The sequence below is a fragment of the Lycium barbarum genome, chromosome 6, assembly GCF_019175385.1.
Source record: "Lycium barbarum isolate Lr01 chromosome 6, ASM1917538v2, whole genome shotgun sequence".
Lineage (NCBI taxonomy): Eukaryota > Viridiplantae > Streptophyta > Magnoliopsida > Solanales > Solanaceae > Lycium > Lycium barbarum.
In genome coordinates, this window is record NC_083342.1 from 133805486 (window position 1) to 133819921 (window position 14436).

Below are 14436 nucleotides of genomic sequence, written 5' to 3' on the forward strand. Positions count from 1 at the left end.
TAGTTAAAGGAAAAAAACAAAGACAAATCACAATTTGTTTGTTATGTTTTGAGAAGATATATAATGTTCAATCACTATTTAAATGCATACAATAATAGAAATCCCTAATGACATACGAAAAGTTGCATAACTACTTTTTAACCTAGATTAGATTTTCTATAGCAACTTGCATCTACAGTAGGGACAAGATTGATTCCTTAAAAGCCATTCCAAAATGCAAGCATCATGGTAGACGTGAGAACACAGATCGATACAAGTAATTATAGAACTTTCTAAAAATCCGTCCTGACAAACTGAACACGTATCTAATAAATTAGAATTCTTAAATTCACTAGCTTGAAATCTCATCTTCTTCATCCCAACTTTTTTCTGCAATTCAAATGCCGTAATTCGTGAATCCAGCACTCCTTGAGTCCTTTTCCATGTATTCCAATTATAGTCTTTTCCCGTTTTGTTATAGGTCTCCATAAATTTCATGTGGGGTAAATAAGTAACCTTTGTTACCTCCAAAGTCATGTACCAGCCGTCTTCATTAGAAATCAAAGATGGACAATCCTTCATGCTCCGAGCAAAATTAATTATTTTGGAAATCAATGTGCCCTTGTTTGCCAACTTGGTAGTGGTCTTCGTGTCTTTATAGGTTAAACCTTGATCTAAAGAGAAGGGAACATACATCAAACATATTATTTTCGATATAATGTTCGAAGCGTCATCTGAAAAGATACCATCATAAGAAATCCAAAAGGTTTGGTTAGATTTATGATCATAGATATAATTTTTAGAAGTCAAGCATGATGAACGGCGCTTTACAACCATAGTAACCTTAATTGGAAAACCAGTAGTGTTGTGTACGATATGATCGTTATCGAATTTACACAAATTTGCTTTTAAAAGCATACCACCACCATGAGATTGTGAACATTTAACATGCACATCAGTACCTTCTTTGAACAACGAACTTGGAACTAGTTGTAATACACGCATATTTTCTAGAGTTGGTAGTATGGGCATAGTATTTTTTGCTAAACTAGGCAGAAGGCTTGATTGGCTTGAGCACAAGTAGGTAATGGGGATCGGTTTTATAGTTTACAACAAGCCATAATCCTATAGAGATTGGGTTTTTGGTTCCCAAAAGGAATTGGAAATATTCAATTCGGGTTTGTTTCCGTTTTTCTTTCAAAAACTCTAGTGTATACTCCGTCTGCCTTTTATTTTTATTTTTTCTTCTGTTGGTGATAGTTTTCTCCTTTTTTCTTTTGCATTTTACATTATACTGTACATTTTCCGACGTTATTGATCTACTCTTGAAAATCATAGTACAAGAATGTCCATTCTGGGTTTTATATGTGTTTCTTTGTGGAACTTTCTTTAGGCTACGTTATCAGGATTGCTTAACTTCATAGATGGGTTGTGTTGTCGAGATGAGAGGGCATAAACCTCCGTAAATAAAATAAATAAAACCAAAGACAAATCACAATTTGTTTGTTAGGTATTACAACAACAACATACTAAGTATAATCCTATAAGTAAGGTCTGGGGAGGTAGGATGTACGTAAACCTTATCCCCGCCTTTGTGGGATAGACCAGAGGTTGTTTCCGATAACTCAATTCAAAAGAAATGTACCAACGCAAGATTGTAAGAAAAATAAAACAACAAAATAGCATGATACAAGACAAATACAACAACAAATAGTAAATACACATTGCAGAATAAGAACGCGATAACAGAATAATATTACTAAAAGGAAGAAGAGGAAAGGAGATGATAACCCAATGCCTCTCCTCGTGCGCGACCACACTTGTTTGTTAAGTATTGACAAGACATATTGCAGCCAATCAGCATAATACATACAGTAGTAGAAATCTGCAATGACATACAAAAAAGTTGCATAACTAATTTTTAACCTAAGACTAGACTTTCTATATCAACTTGCATCTACAATAAGGACAAGATAGATTCCTTAAATGCCACTCTAAAATGCAAGTATCATGGTAGACGTGGGAACATTGATCAATACAAGAAACCACAGAACCTTCTAAAAATTCATCCTGACAAATCGAACACGTGTCCAATAAATTAGAATCCTTAAATTCACTAGCTTGATATCTCATCTTCTGGATCCCAACTTTTTTCTGCAATTCAAACGCTGCAATCCGTGAGTCCAAATCTCGTTGAGTCCTTTCACAAGTATTCCTCTTTTGTTCTAATGGGTCTTCTCCCATTTCGTTATACATCTCCACAAATTCCACGTCGGGTAAATAAGTAATCTTTGTAATATCCAAAATCATGTACCCATAGTCTTCGTTATTAATCAAAGATGGACGATCCCTCATGCTCCGAGCAAAATTCAGTATCTTGGAAATAAGTGTGTCCTTGTTTGCCAAGGTGGTAGTAGTGTTCTTAGTATCTTTAAAGCTTATATTTAGCTTGTGATCGAAAAAGAAGGGAACATTCATCAAACATATTATTTTTGATACAATACTCGAAGCATCGTCTGAAAAGATACTATTGTAAGGAATCCAAAAAGTTTGCTTGGTTAAATGATCTAAGATGAAGTCTAAAGAAGCCAAGGATGATGGACGACGCTCTATGCGCATTTTAACCTTAAGTGGAAAGCCAGTAGTGATATGCACGGTATGATTGTTATCGAATTTACATAAATTTGCTTTTAAAAGCATACCACCACCGTATAACTGTTGACATTTAACACTCACATCAGTACCCTCTTTGAACAACGAATTTGGGGCTAGTGATAATGCTCTTATATTTTTTAGGGTTTGTAGTATCGGCATAGTATTTGCTTAACTTGGAAGAAGGCTTGAATTTGGCTATATCAGAAGTAGGCAGTGGAGAATGGGTGTTAAAGAGGAGGGGTTGAATTTATAATTTTCTGTAAGCCATAATCTCATGGGATTGGGTTTTGAATCCCAACCATAATCCTATAGAGATTGGGTTTTTGATTCACAAAAGGAATTGGAATTTTCAGTTCAGGTTTGTTTCCTTTTTTTATTCTATTTGTGATAGGTTTCATCTTTTTCTTTCCGAAATCTAAATGCGATTTGAAGAATGTTGCTTTATTTTCTGGTACTAGCGTATAACTGAAAATATATTTAAGAAAATACATAACCTGCACAGTTTTTCTAAAAATAAAAAGGAGAGGTTAGGTCATACTAGATGGATTGAATTATGACATGTTATTTGACCCATCTTGATCTAAGTAAACTTTGAACAAGTTAAATCATAACCCATTAATTAACTTAACAAGTTCTGACCCGTTCAAGTTTGACCGACTCATCCATTTAACGCCTCTAGCACTAGAAATTACACAAATTTGAAGGCCTTTACGCACTGGCATTCCATGATTCCATCATTGTTCATCTAGCAACCTCAAACCCATCTATGCGATGATACCTAGTACCACTGTTTGACTATAATAAACTAATCCTAGTAGCTTATAGAAATCTCCCACCCTCTTGGTATCTGCTTGCTTACACACAAACCAAGCTGAACCAAAACCATGAAATGATACAAAGATAAATGAGCAAATATATAAGCCATAATTCAACAGAAAGGATCTAGTGTTTAGTTCAACTGCAGAATTGTATCGGCATAGTCATTGGTAAAGCCCAAAAGGTAAGTCTCAAAGACAAAAGGAAAGTCATTGTATTCTAAATCACCTTAGCAACCACGAAAACATCATTTGAAGCTAAAGGATTCACAGATCCTAATACTTAGCAAGTGTTTTCTCCTCAAGTATGCTAGTAAAGATTCAAATTACAGAAAAACTCCTCAGACATCCCCCAGTTGTCCTACCTGCAAAATTGTACCAACAACATCAAAACCAGCTCTCCACTAAGCAAGGAAAACAGTAAGCTTCAACCACTTCAATAAACAAAAAAAAAATAAAAAATGAACGCCATATAAAATAAAAATTGAAAGCATAGTTATAGATGGATAGATTCTAGAACCCCCAAAGGTGAAAGAGTATATAAAAGCCCAAGCCACAATATTGGAAAATCTTTTCCACAAGGCAAGCCTGCAGAATTCAGAAACAACTACTATACTACTACTCAATCCCACACAAGTTGGGGTCCGCTATATGAATCCAGTCTGACCATGGCGCTCCATTTAAGCTCGTCCAGTCAATATTATACTAAATAAAAATAAAAGGTACTAGAAGTTCTCTATATTTTTCACGGACATATAAATCCCTTACCTGACTATAATATATTTCCAACTAACAAAAAGGATGCCTTGACAACACACTATCCCACCCTAATCAGGTACGAGATCTTGTGCATCACAAAAGGTTCAACTGATGCCGGGTTTCAGCACCATTGTCACTAATAAGAGCATGTAATGGAATGCCGAAAGACATGTTCAAGAAACAATATTTTCAAAAGACACCTACGCATATAACAAAATATCAAAAAGCACTCTGCACATCAGCAAGAAACCATTGCGGAGAAGGAAATATATTTCACACATTCAATGATAACACAATGCTGATGCATAAAATCTGCCCTCTATTTGTAGAGGAGATCGGTGCTCCTCTAAGGCAGTTTCTAATAGGAGAGTAAACGGAATATACTAAACAAGCAGCAAAAAGAGACAGTCGCAACCCCTTTTGAGCAAGGGATACCAACACTTGGCCAGGAAAAGCTGGTTGAAGTAGGCCTTAACGGTAGGCTTCATTTACTACAACCTGTGGCCGAACGGTAGGTATTCTAGTGGTTGACAGGGGCCCTGGAGCCAGGGGTACCTTTAGAAGTGCGCAGTGTCCAAAAGACATTAGTTTTTGTAAATTATTAAGGGACAATCTGGTGTTAAAGTATATTTGACAAGCTCCAGTAATTTATTGGGTATTTGACTTGCGATCATAGTTGCAACATATAATAAACAAAACTTTCCACAGCCATCAACTAGAGCTTCCCCTTTTCCTACAGGCAACAGCTACCAGGTGAAGGAAAATGGGAAAGTTTGGGCATCACACTTGCTCTCTTACACTCAGAACGTCAAGCAATGGATCTAAGACAACTCCTACAGGAAATCTCCCACATTAAAAAAAATTAGGTCATGTAAGTACCAAAGAGAGAAGAAAACAGAAGATGGGAAATTCCATCACTTGCCTCAAAATACAAGTAACATATTGTAAGAGCAGAAGAATTCCAGGACTGATTCCATGGCACTTCATATTGCCATCTTCATTTCTATTTTCTGGTGAGGATCATAACCAACAAGATTAAAGTCAGCAGCAACAAACGAATCTATATCCTTTTTCTGCGGATTGATCTTCAGCACCTACACCCATTCAGAACCAACAGAAGTTAGAGAGGTAGAGATAGATTATAACAGCAGGAAATGAGAGCTGCATTACTTACCGGGAAAGGTCTGGGCAACTTCTGAAGCTGGTCTTGCAGAGGTCTGACATGATTACGATAAACATGAGCATCTCCAATGACATGGACAAAATCACCAGGAACTAGATCTGTAAAAGAGAAGTTAAAGCAAAAACCATGAGGTACATCATAAAACAAAAGGGACTGAAGTGGTCTCGATGTAGAATGAGCAGTGAATGACAATCAAAAGATATGTCTCCAATATCAATACACATGAACATAATCAAAATTTCAAAAGTACCAAATCCTTTTTGTAAATACACAAAAAGTAATTGGCTATATCATGAAGCAGTACTACTTAGAACCTTAGCTAGAGATATTAAGGCATAAGATTTTCTCATACAGGACAAGGATTGAGTCTCATGAGAAGCGCATAAATTCCATTTCCAAATTCCTCGCCTAGTACATGAGTATTTGCAACATCTTTTTCGCTTAATCAGAATCCTCATCTACTGTCATGCCTTTAAGCAGGTAGAAAATTTGCTAGTTATTACATAATGCACATGTGAAATTAACAAGAGGAATCCTGACAGCATACCAGAAACATGAGCTATAATGCATGTCAGCAAGGCATAAGATGCAATGTTAAATGGCACTCCCAAACCCATATCAGCAGATCGCTGATACATCTGACAGGATAACTCCCCATTGGCTACATAAAACTGCAACCACAAGATGACAGAGAAGTTCACTAGATAAACAATAAGTTAAGTTGTAAACAAAACCAAGATAAAACTAACTTGAGCAAACATGTGACAAGGTGGGAGTGCCATCAGTTTAAGATCAGAAGGATTCCAAGCTGAAAGAATAATACGTCTGTCATCTGGATTGTTTTTAACTTTGTTGATAACATCAGCCAATTGGTCAAACCCTTGGCCACTGTAGTCAGTATGCATGTCAATGTACCTGTATATAGCCGGTCCAATGGAACAAGTTACCACAGCACTCTAGAGTTTTGACCAACTGTATGTCAGATCAGTAAGTTCGAACACTGACCTGGCACCAAAGTGTCTCCACTGAAACCCATATACTGGTCCCAAATCACCCTCTTCCCTATCCTTCAAGCCAATACTGAAATGGGATGCAAGCTTAAAGACAGTCCAACTTTTCTAATAGACTTGACAGCAAAAACGAGAGAGAAGATCTTACCTATCAAGATAATCTCTGGATGCATTGCCATCCCAAATATGAATGCCCTTCTCTTGCAGGACCTAAACTGAAAATCTTAGTTATGCACGATAAATGGGCCAAAAAATAACTAAAACAAAAGTGTTACAATCTCCAAGATGCCATAACAATTGCACAGAGCATTAGTGACAAGGAAACAGAACCTAAATTATACAATCAGCGAGGAACAGAAAGACACCTTAGCACTTGTTGATCCACTGATGAACCATAGGAGTTCTTCAACGACACCTCTCCAAAAAACTTTCTGAAACCCAAAGAACAAAAAAAAAAGTCAAATGATATGTGCTTGCAGTTCACATTGTAGTAGTAGAAAAAATTGGATGTGGGTTAAATCAAAAGCAATTAAACTACAAACCAAAATATAACACAATACCTTTGTTGTAAGAAGGGGAAATGATTTGCGCAAATTGAATCTCATCTGCAGCGATAAAAATTATACAGCATTACGGCAGATACACCAAACAAGCATTACATTACTTGTAATATACTAATATAAACGGGGAAGGCAAACAGAGAGGACTTTGTTTGATATTCTTCAGACAGGCTTAACAAGGTTACATGCAAAGCTTCGCCTTTCCTTCCCCTTTTTATTATTTACATTGTGATCAAATGTGAAACCTTCTCTGACCAATTTTACTTCAACAACTCTCTTCTCCCAACTAAACATATTTGATGTAATCACTTCTTCAGACACCCAAAATAAAGGAAAAGAGAGAACAAAGCATACAGAACTGAACTTTATCTGTACTTTTCATTACCTGGCAACCAAATTTTGACAAAGTACCGGTGCCAGTCCTGTCATCCTTTGGCATGCCATTCGAGATGATCTCTTCAACCAGTCTCAGGTACAAGTATTCTTCATGTTTCTCAAATATCATTTTAGGCAAGAAGGGAAACGCTTTAATCTCAATACTAAGAGAATCTGAACCGTTCCCAGGAGTCTCACTATTTGCCTGATTAACAGTTTCTACTCCAGAATTCTTCACACGAACATAGGTAGTAAAAGAGTAGCGAATCTTGTTTTCGACCACTGGAAATGATGAGTACCAGGGTTGAAATACCGAGGTGTCAATAGCAGGAGTAAAAGTATCACATTCAATATCAGTCTGAATTTCAGTGATATGGATTGCATCACAACCATGAGCATTCAGGGAATCTCTGCATCAAGAAGATTAATGTTAAAAACTAGCATTAAAGGCTAGCTAAAAAAGGGAACAGCAAGAAAGCTGACCTGAAAATCTCGCCACCTCCTATAACAAACACGTTCTCAATAGATAGACCATAAGGTGAGGCTGCCAATAGTTGCAAAGCAGAACCTAAACTTCCACATATGACAACATTTTCTGCTGTAGCAATGTCAAAACTCCCTGAACGTGTGAGAACAACATTGAGGCGGCCAGGAAGAGGCCGATGTTCAATAGGAATACTTTCCCAAGTCTTTCTTCCCATAACAACAGCATTCTTTTTTGTAGGATCCGACGTAGTCCCTGTGATACCCTTGAAGAACTTGAGATCTGTAGACAGTCTCCAAGGTAACTTTCCCTCCTTACCAATACCCATATTTCGAGTTGCAGCAACCACAACCTGGTAAGTCCTTTGTGGAGTAGAATGAGCATCGCCATTGCAGTTGGAAAAGCCTGTATTTGTTTCGCTGGCCATAACTGAGTAAGAAACCTGGAATGAACTGAATATTAATGATCTGCACCTAAGATCGACCGACCGGTTACTGCCAAAATGCAATAAAACCTGAAATATACAAAAAGCACCAAATTTATCAATGATGTGTTCTGAAAGTGTAAGGAAATAGTCTACAAGGAGATGCAAACATGGTCAGTTAGTGAGTTCAAAAGTTTAGACAGACAAATTTCAAGTTTACTACAGCTGTAGAGGAAAAAAATAATTTGGAACAAGGGTAAAGAACCAATTGCGACCTATTTAGCAATTAGAGCTACTGCATATCTAATTAAGTAATATTAACAATAAAAACAGAAATAGGTAAGACATATATAATGCAAGAGTTCAGCTACTAGTATCTGGTCGGACATTCCAAACAGGCAATAAACGGCTCCAGCCACTAGCCTGCCTTATTTGGCACCATGTACTGGTTTATGGTTTAAGATAAGCTATCAAGTATTAATGCAAAAATCGTCGCTATTTGATATCACTTAATTTTCAGCAATTACCACCGAGAAACTAATTAAGCAAACTTGATAAGAATTTATGCTTTGCACAATAACCATTATGGAACTCGAAAAAAATGGAAAATGCAAAAAGAAATATTGCATAACTCTAAAAGATTTCTGGCAAAGAAATTAGGCTACTGAACTGGTAGGAGGAGCAGGATAAATAATAAAAACAAAAACAAGAAATGTAAAATGGAGAAATTTAACAAAAGCTTGTTACTGATTGCCAAAGCGTTATATCTGAGAAATTCATTTACTTAATTTAAATGTAATTAACTGTGCTTGATTTCCATAGCTCAGTTAAGCTAGACAAATTCAAAGTATCGGCCTTATTGGGTAGAATGCCTTCCGCTGTGGGTTATCAACCGACCCTGAGTACCGAAATGGGTTCTTTACAAGAAAGAATTACTTCTACCAAACTATTACTAGTAATATTGTTATAGCCAAACGATACAATTTGAGCAAATCATCTAAGAAGACATCCAGCAAACCATGTAAAGGAAATAATGCAGCAAGAATTTACGAATCATCACAATTCACACGATACGAACTACTTTTACTGATGAGATTAATACAAACTAAAATAATCACTCGTCAATTTAAAATAGAGAAATTTCAAATGCATTTTGGGCAAATTCACGACTAACACGTCATGAGAAACCTGTAAAGGAAATGCAGCAAGAACTTAAGAATCAACCGAACTCACACGGCATGAACTACTTTTATAGATGATAGGTAAGCAATTTACTTATTCATAACTGTACTTAACTGCGCTAAACTAGAGAATTTTTAACAAAACAGTTTGAGCAAATTAGCCAAGACAAATTGCTAGAAGCGCATAAAGGAAATGCTATAAGAAATTAGCAACCATCAGAACTTACACAATACGAACTATTTTATAGATGAAATAAATACAAACTAAAAAATGCATCAGATTATCAGTCCTCAACTTACCAACAAAACAGTACGAAAATGTAAAGTACGAAGCAAAGGAAAATGCAGTAAAAGATTACCGATCGGGGAGCAAAGCGTGAGATGAAGGAAATTTTGAACAGTTCGATCAAAACCGCAGGAGAATTGCGGATAAAAACAAAGAGGCTAGGGTTCCAATTCAAGTGTGTGCGTTATGTATTGCTGCAAATGGTCCGTGGAGAAGAAGAAAGAAAGAGAGACAAATGCTTTAAGGAAATGTACGAAGAAAAACCGATAGGGTACAAAAGGCGGTTTTCAATCTCTCTCTCTCTCTCTCTCTCTCTGTCTGCACTGAACGAGTGAATTCTACTACAGCTTCTCAGAGGAATAGGGAAAGGGGACCATAATGGGGGATTGAGAGAGAGAAGCACGGATTGAATGAAGGATACGAACTTCAAGGGATCGAAATGAATACTGATGATTCATATGGCTATCAATTTGGGATGAGGCATTATTAATTGAGTGATTAATTAAAGTAATCCTATTAAGCTCATGAGATTTATTTAATAAAAACGGTAATATCTTGCGACCTTTAAAAGATTATATTTATAAACATGAGAAATAAAATGTTAGCATGACCATTTAGGGACTCTCTGCATCAAGAAGATTAATGTTGAAAAAATAGCATTAAAGGCTGATATGATAAGTCATTTGATTATCTTTAACTGCGCCTAAAATAAATAGCTCAGTTAAGCTAAATTCACGGCAAACACAGTCACGAGGAGCCTGTAAAGGAAAAGAAGCAAGAATCTATGAATCAACAGAACTCACACGACATGAACTATTTTTACAGATGAGATTAATTCAAACTAAAATGCATCAGAAAATCAATCCTCAATATAAAATGGAAAATATTAACAAGTCGTGTTATCGATAGCCGAATCATTACACCTGAGAAATATGTCATTTACTAATTCTTAATTGTGCTTCATTTTAATTTTAATAGCGCAGTTAAACTAGATAATTTCTAACAATACAATTTGGGAAAATTAGCGAAGGCACAACGCTAGAAGACCGTAAAGGAAATACAACACAATACCATAACCAATCTAATCCTACAAGTGGTGTCTGGGGAGGGTAGAGTGTACGCAGACCATACCCCTACCTCATAGAGATAGAGAGGTTGTTTCTGATAGACCCTCGGCTCAAGTAAAGGATTTCATAGCAGTTTGAAACAGGGGATATGGGAGTAATGAAAGCAAGAACAACAACGAAATAATGTGATGGAAAAACCAGTACATAGCACTCGAGAAAAAGACAGTAACAATGACAAAATAATGCGATAACTGAAGCGCAAGAAACACATGTGGTAACAGAAATAGACGAACAAAAAACTACGAGAATAGTGTTAATACTCTTGGTATCTTTGAATATAAAACACATGAAAAAAAGTAGTAGTGATAAGGAACCCAACGAAGCTTCATCAAAAAAATAAAGAACCTAACAAAGGGAAAGCAATTTTTATTTTGCACATAGTTCAAAGAAAATAAAAAGGGCCCAACTGGATAGCAATTGTAGTCCAGCTCATAACATTACATTCCAATTGTAGTGTACTGGCCCCAGTGTTGTCCCCTTTAAAAAGAGAGAGGTGGGGGGGGGGGGGGGGGGGGGGGCAGGGGCATAGCTTAACAATCCAAAGTCATTCCAAAATAAAAAGGAGTGCTTTAAGCAGAAATTAAAAAAAAAAAAAAAAAAAAAAAGGGCAGCCCGGTGCACTAAGCTCCCGCTATGCGCGGGGTCCGGGGAAGGGCCGGACCACAAGAGTCTATTGTACACAGCCTTACTTTAAGCAGAAATAGAGAATCAAAATTCAACAAAACTAAGCTCTATAGAAGATCTGCCTGGAAGTCAAGATTTTCCATCAAACTCAAAATACACACACACACAAAAGAGTAAATTCAGCTAAGTTGCTCGGACTCGGGTGCAGATCTTTCATGATCTAAATTTTAAGATCTAGGGATGCGGATGCAGGTATGGATACGGGTGCGGGGATTCGCCTAAAATAATTCAAATATCTAAAAATAGAGTTATAAAAGCTAAATTATGAGATATTACGTGGAAAGCTTGAGGAGAAAATATTGATCAAGAGGAGAATCTCGGAAGGAGATAAAAGGAAAAGGAGTGACATAATAATTTCTATGTACAAGGTATTCCGTTTTCTCAAATTTCACCTTAGCTTTTGCTTTGATTACAGAAATAACTGAATCTGTCCGGAATTTCTCTGTCGATTTTGGTCAAAGTACCCAAAATTGGTTGACCAAATGGGGTGGGGAATACGGATCCCACATCCACACCCATACCCACGTCGTGTCGACACGGGTGCGGCACCGAAACATACCTACGTCGTGACCGAGCAACTTAGAAATTCAGCGATCAATGAAAACTCATTAAAGAGAAAACCTAAATAAAACCCCAAAAACTAACATACCATAATCATTTATCCGTATAGGTATAGATGATCAACACACATAACACCATCAGCTAACATAAACTGAAAAAGGGGGCAAGCGAAATCGAGTGAACAGAAACAAGTAATCGAGAGGATTAAAAATCAGTCTTAGGGCAAAAATAACATACCGACATGAATCCCAAAATAGAAAATGAGATTTTCATCAAGGGAACAACAACGGAAGAGGACGAATTTGTGACTAATCATCAGAACTCACACGATAGGAAAAGCAGTAACAAAATTAGTAATCATCAGAACTCACAAGGTAGGAACTATTTTTATAGATGAAATCCATACAAGAATGCATATCAGTCCTCAATTTTAACACCATAAGAGTAAGAAACTGTAAAGTACGAAGCAAATGAAAGAAATGCAATAAAAGATTACCGATCCGGGAGCAAAGCGCGAAATGAAGGAAATTTTGAACAGTTTGATCAAAACCGTAGAAGAATTGTGGACAAAAACGAACAGACTAGGGCTCCGATTCAAGTATGTGCGTTAAGCAATGCTGCAAATGGTGAGTGAAGAAGAAGAAAGAGAGATAAATGCTTTCAGGAAATGCATGAAGAAAAACCAATAGCGTTACGAAGGCGGTTTTCAATCTCTCTCCCTCTCTCTACACTGAAATCTACTACAGTTTCACGGAGAAATAGGGAAAGGGGACTATAATGGGGGAAGCGATAGAAGGGTGGGTGTGGACTATGGAGGGAACACTTCACGAAAATCCAAAAAGTGCGGTTGACCCGGAGGCAATATTTAATGCAATATCATCTATATTAATGCTAACCATTTGAGGATAAATACTTAGTTACATCAGATATTTATAACATATCAGTTCGATGTTGAGTGGTTAAGTAATTACAAGGAAAATGGAGACTATTAACAAAGCTCACAAACAAATCATATTTAAGAGATATGATATGTTATTCTTAACCGGCACCAAAATTTAATAGCTCAGTTAAGCTAGAGAAATTTCAAATGCATTTTGAGCAAATAAACGACGAACACCTCACGAGAAGCCTGTAAAGTTAATGCAACAAGAATTTAAGAATCAACGGAACTCACACGATACAAACTATTTTTATAGATGAAACTAACACAACCTAAAATGCATTAGATAATCAATCCTCAATTAAAAAATGGAGAATATTAACGAAGCTTGGTATCGATTGCTGAAGCATCACATCTGAGAGATATGTCATTTATTTATTCTTAACTGAGCGCAGTTAAGCTAGAGAAATTTCAAATGCATTTAGAGCAAATTCACAACAAAAGCGTCACGAGAAGCCTGTAAAGGAAATGCAGCAAGAATTTAAGAATCAATAGAACTCACACGACACGAACTATTTTTGTAGATGAAACTAACACAACCTAAAATGCATCAGATAATCAATCCTCAATTAAAAAATGAACAACATTAACAAAGCTTGTTACCGATAGCTGAAGCATTACATCTAAGAGATATGTCATTTTACTTATTCATAACTGTACTTAACTACACTTCATTTTAATGTCACAGTTAATCTAGAAAAAACTTTAACATGCAAAATTGAGCAAATTAGCAAAGACACATCACAAGCACGTAAAGGAAATGCAGTAAGAAATTTATACATGAAATTAATACAAACTAAAATCAGTTTCAAATTTAACACCATAAGAATAGGAAAATGCCAAGTAAAAAAAGCAAATGAAAATTAAAAAAACAAAAACTTACCGATCGGAGAGGAAAGTTCGAGAAGAAGGTAATTTTGAAGAGTTGGATCAGAGTCGTAGGAGAATTGTGGACAAAAACGAAGAGACTAGGGTTCGGATATTTCAAGTGTGTGAGTTAAGCATTAGTGAGTGGAGATATAAGTAAGATAATGGTTTCAGTAAATATGTATGAAGAAAAACCAATGGGTAAAAAAAAAGCGGTTTTGAAGCTCTCTAATTGTAGTAGTACAGTACATATACAGTTTGAGAGATGAATAATGGGGTGTGGACTATGGAGCCAAAACTTTTGAGGAAAATCCAAAACTACTGTTGACACGGAGCAGCGCCACGCCCTTCTTTTTTTTTTTAAGGGCAAATAGCGGTTTTTGATACTTGTGTTATTTAACTGAGAACATTATACCTCCAATTAATTTAAATGTGTGTTTTTACTCCTTTAAGCTAGCATATGTTAAATATTTAACAAAATTAGTGTGAAATAAGACTAGTCTTTTCATTTCTGCTGCTATCTATTGTCTTGTACTTAGATTATCT

The 14436-nt window shown here is 36.3% G+C and overlaps 1 protein-coding gene across 3 annotated transcripts; it reads right to left on the reverse strand.

Annotated features, from left to right (window-relative positions):
* Positions 1–3524: 3524 nt before the first annotated feature.
* Positions 3525–14258, reverse strand: LOC132599188 (bifunctional dihydrofolate reductase-thymidylate synthase-like). 3 transcript variants are annotated; one of them, XM_060312448.1, is made up of 12 exons: positions 13907–14258; positions 7820–8334; positions 7347–7746; positions 6962–7006; positions 6767–6832; positions 6550–6611; positions 6397–6471; positions 6141–6306; positions 5939–6062; positions 5383–5489; positions 5131–5302; positions 3525–3814 (listed from the first exon to the last, which is right to left on the reverse strand). In XM_060312448.1, exons 2-11 carry the CDS (start codon positions 8245–8247, stop codon positions 5192–5194), a joined length of 1584 nt encoding a protein of 527 aa, XP_060168431.1. In that variant the 5' UTR covers positions 8248–8334; positions 13907–14258; the 3' UTR covers positions 3525–3814; positions 5131–5191. The 3 variants fall into 3 exon arrangements, with proteins under 3 accessions (XP_060168431.1, XP_060168432.1, XP_060168433.1); XM_060312449.1 differs by having other exon boundaries at positions 3525–3810; positions 5127–5302; XM_060312450.1 differs by lacking the exon at positions 13907–14258 and adding an exon at positions 12580–12700.
* Positions 14259–14436: the final 178 nt, after the last annotated feature.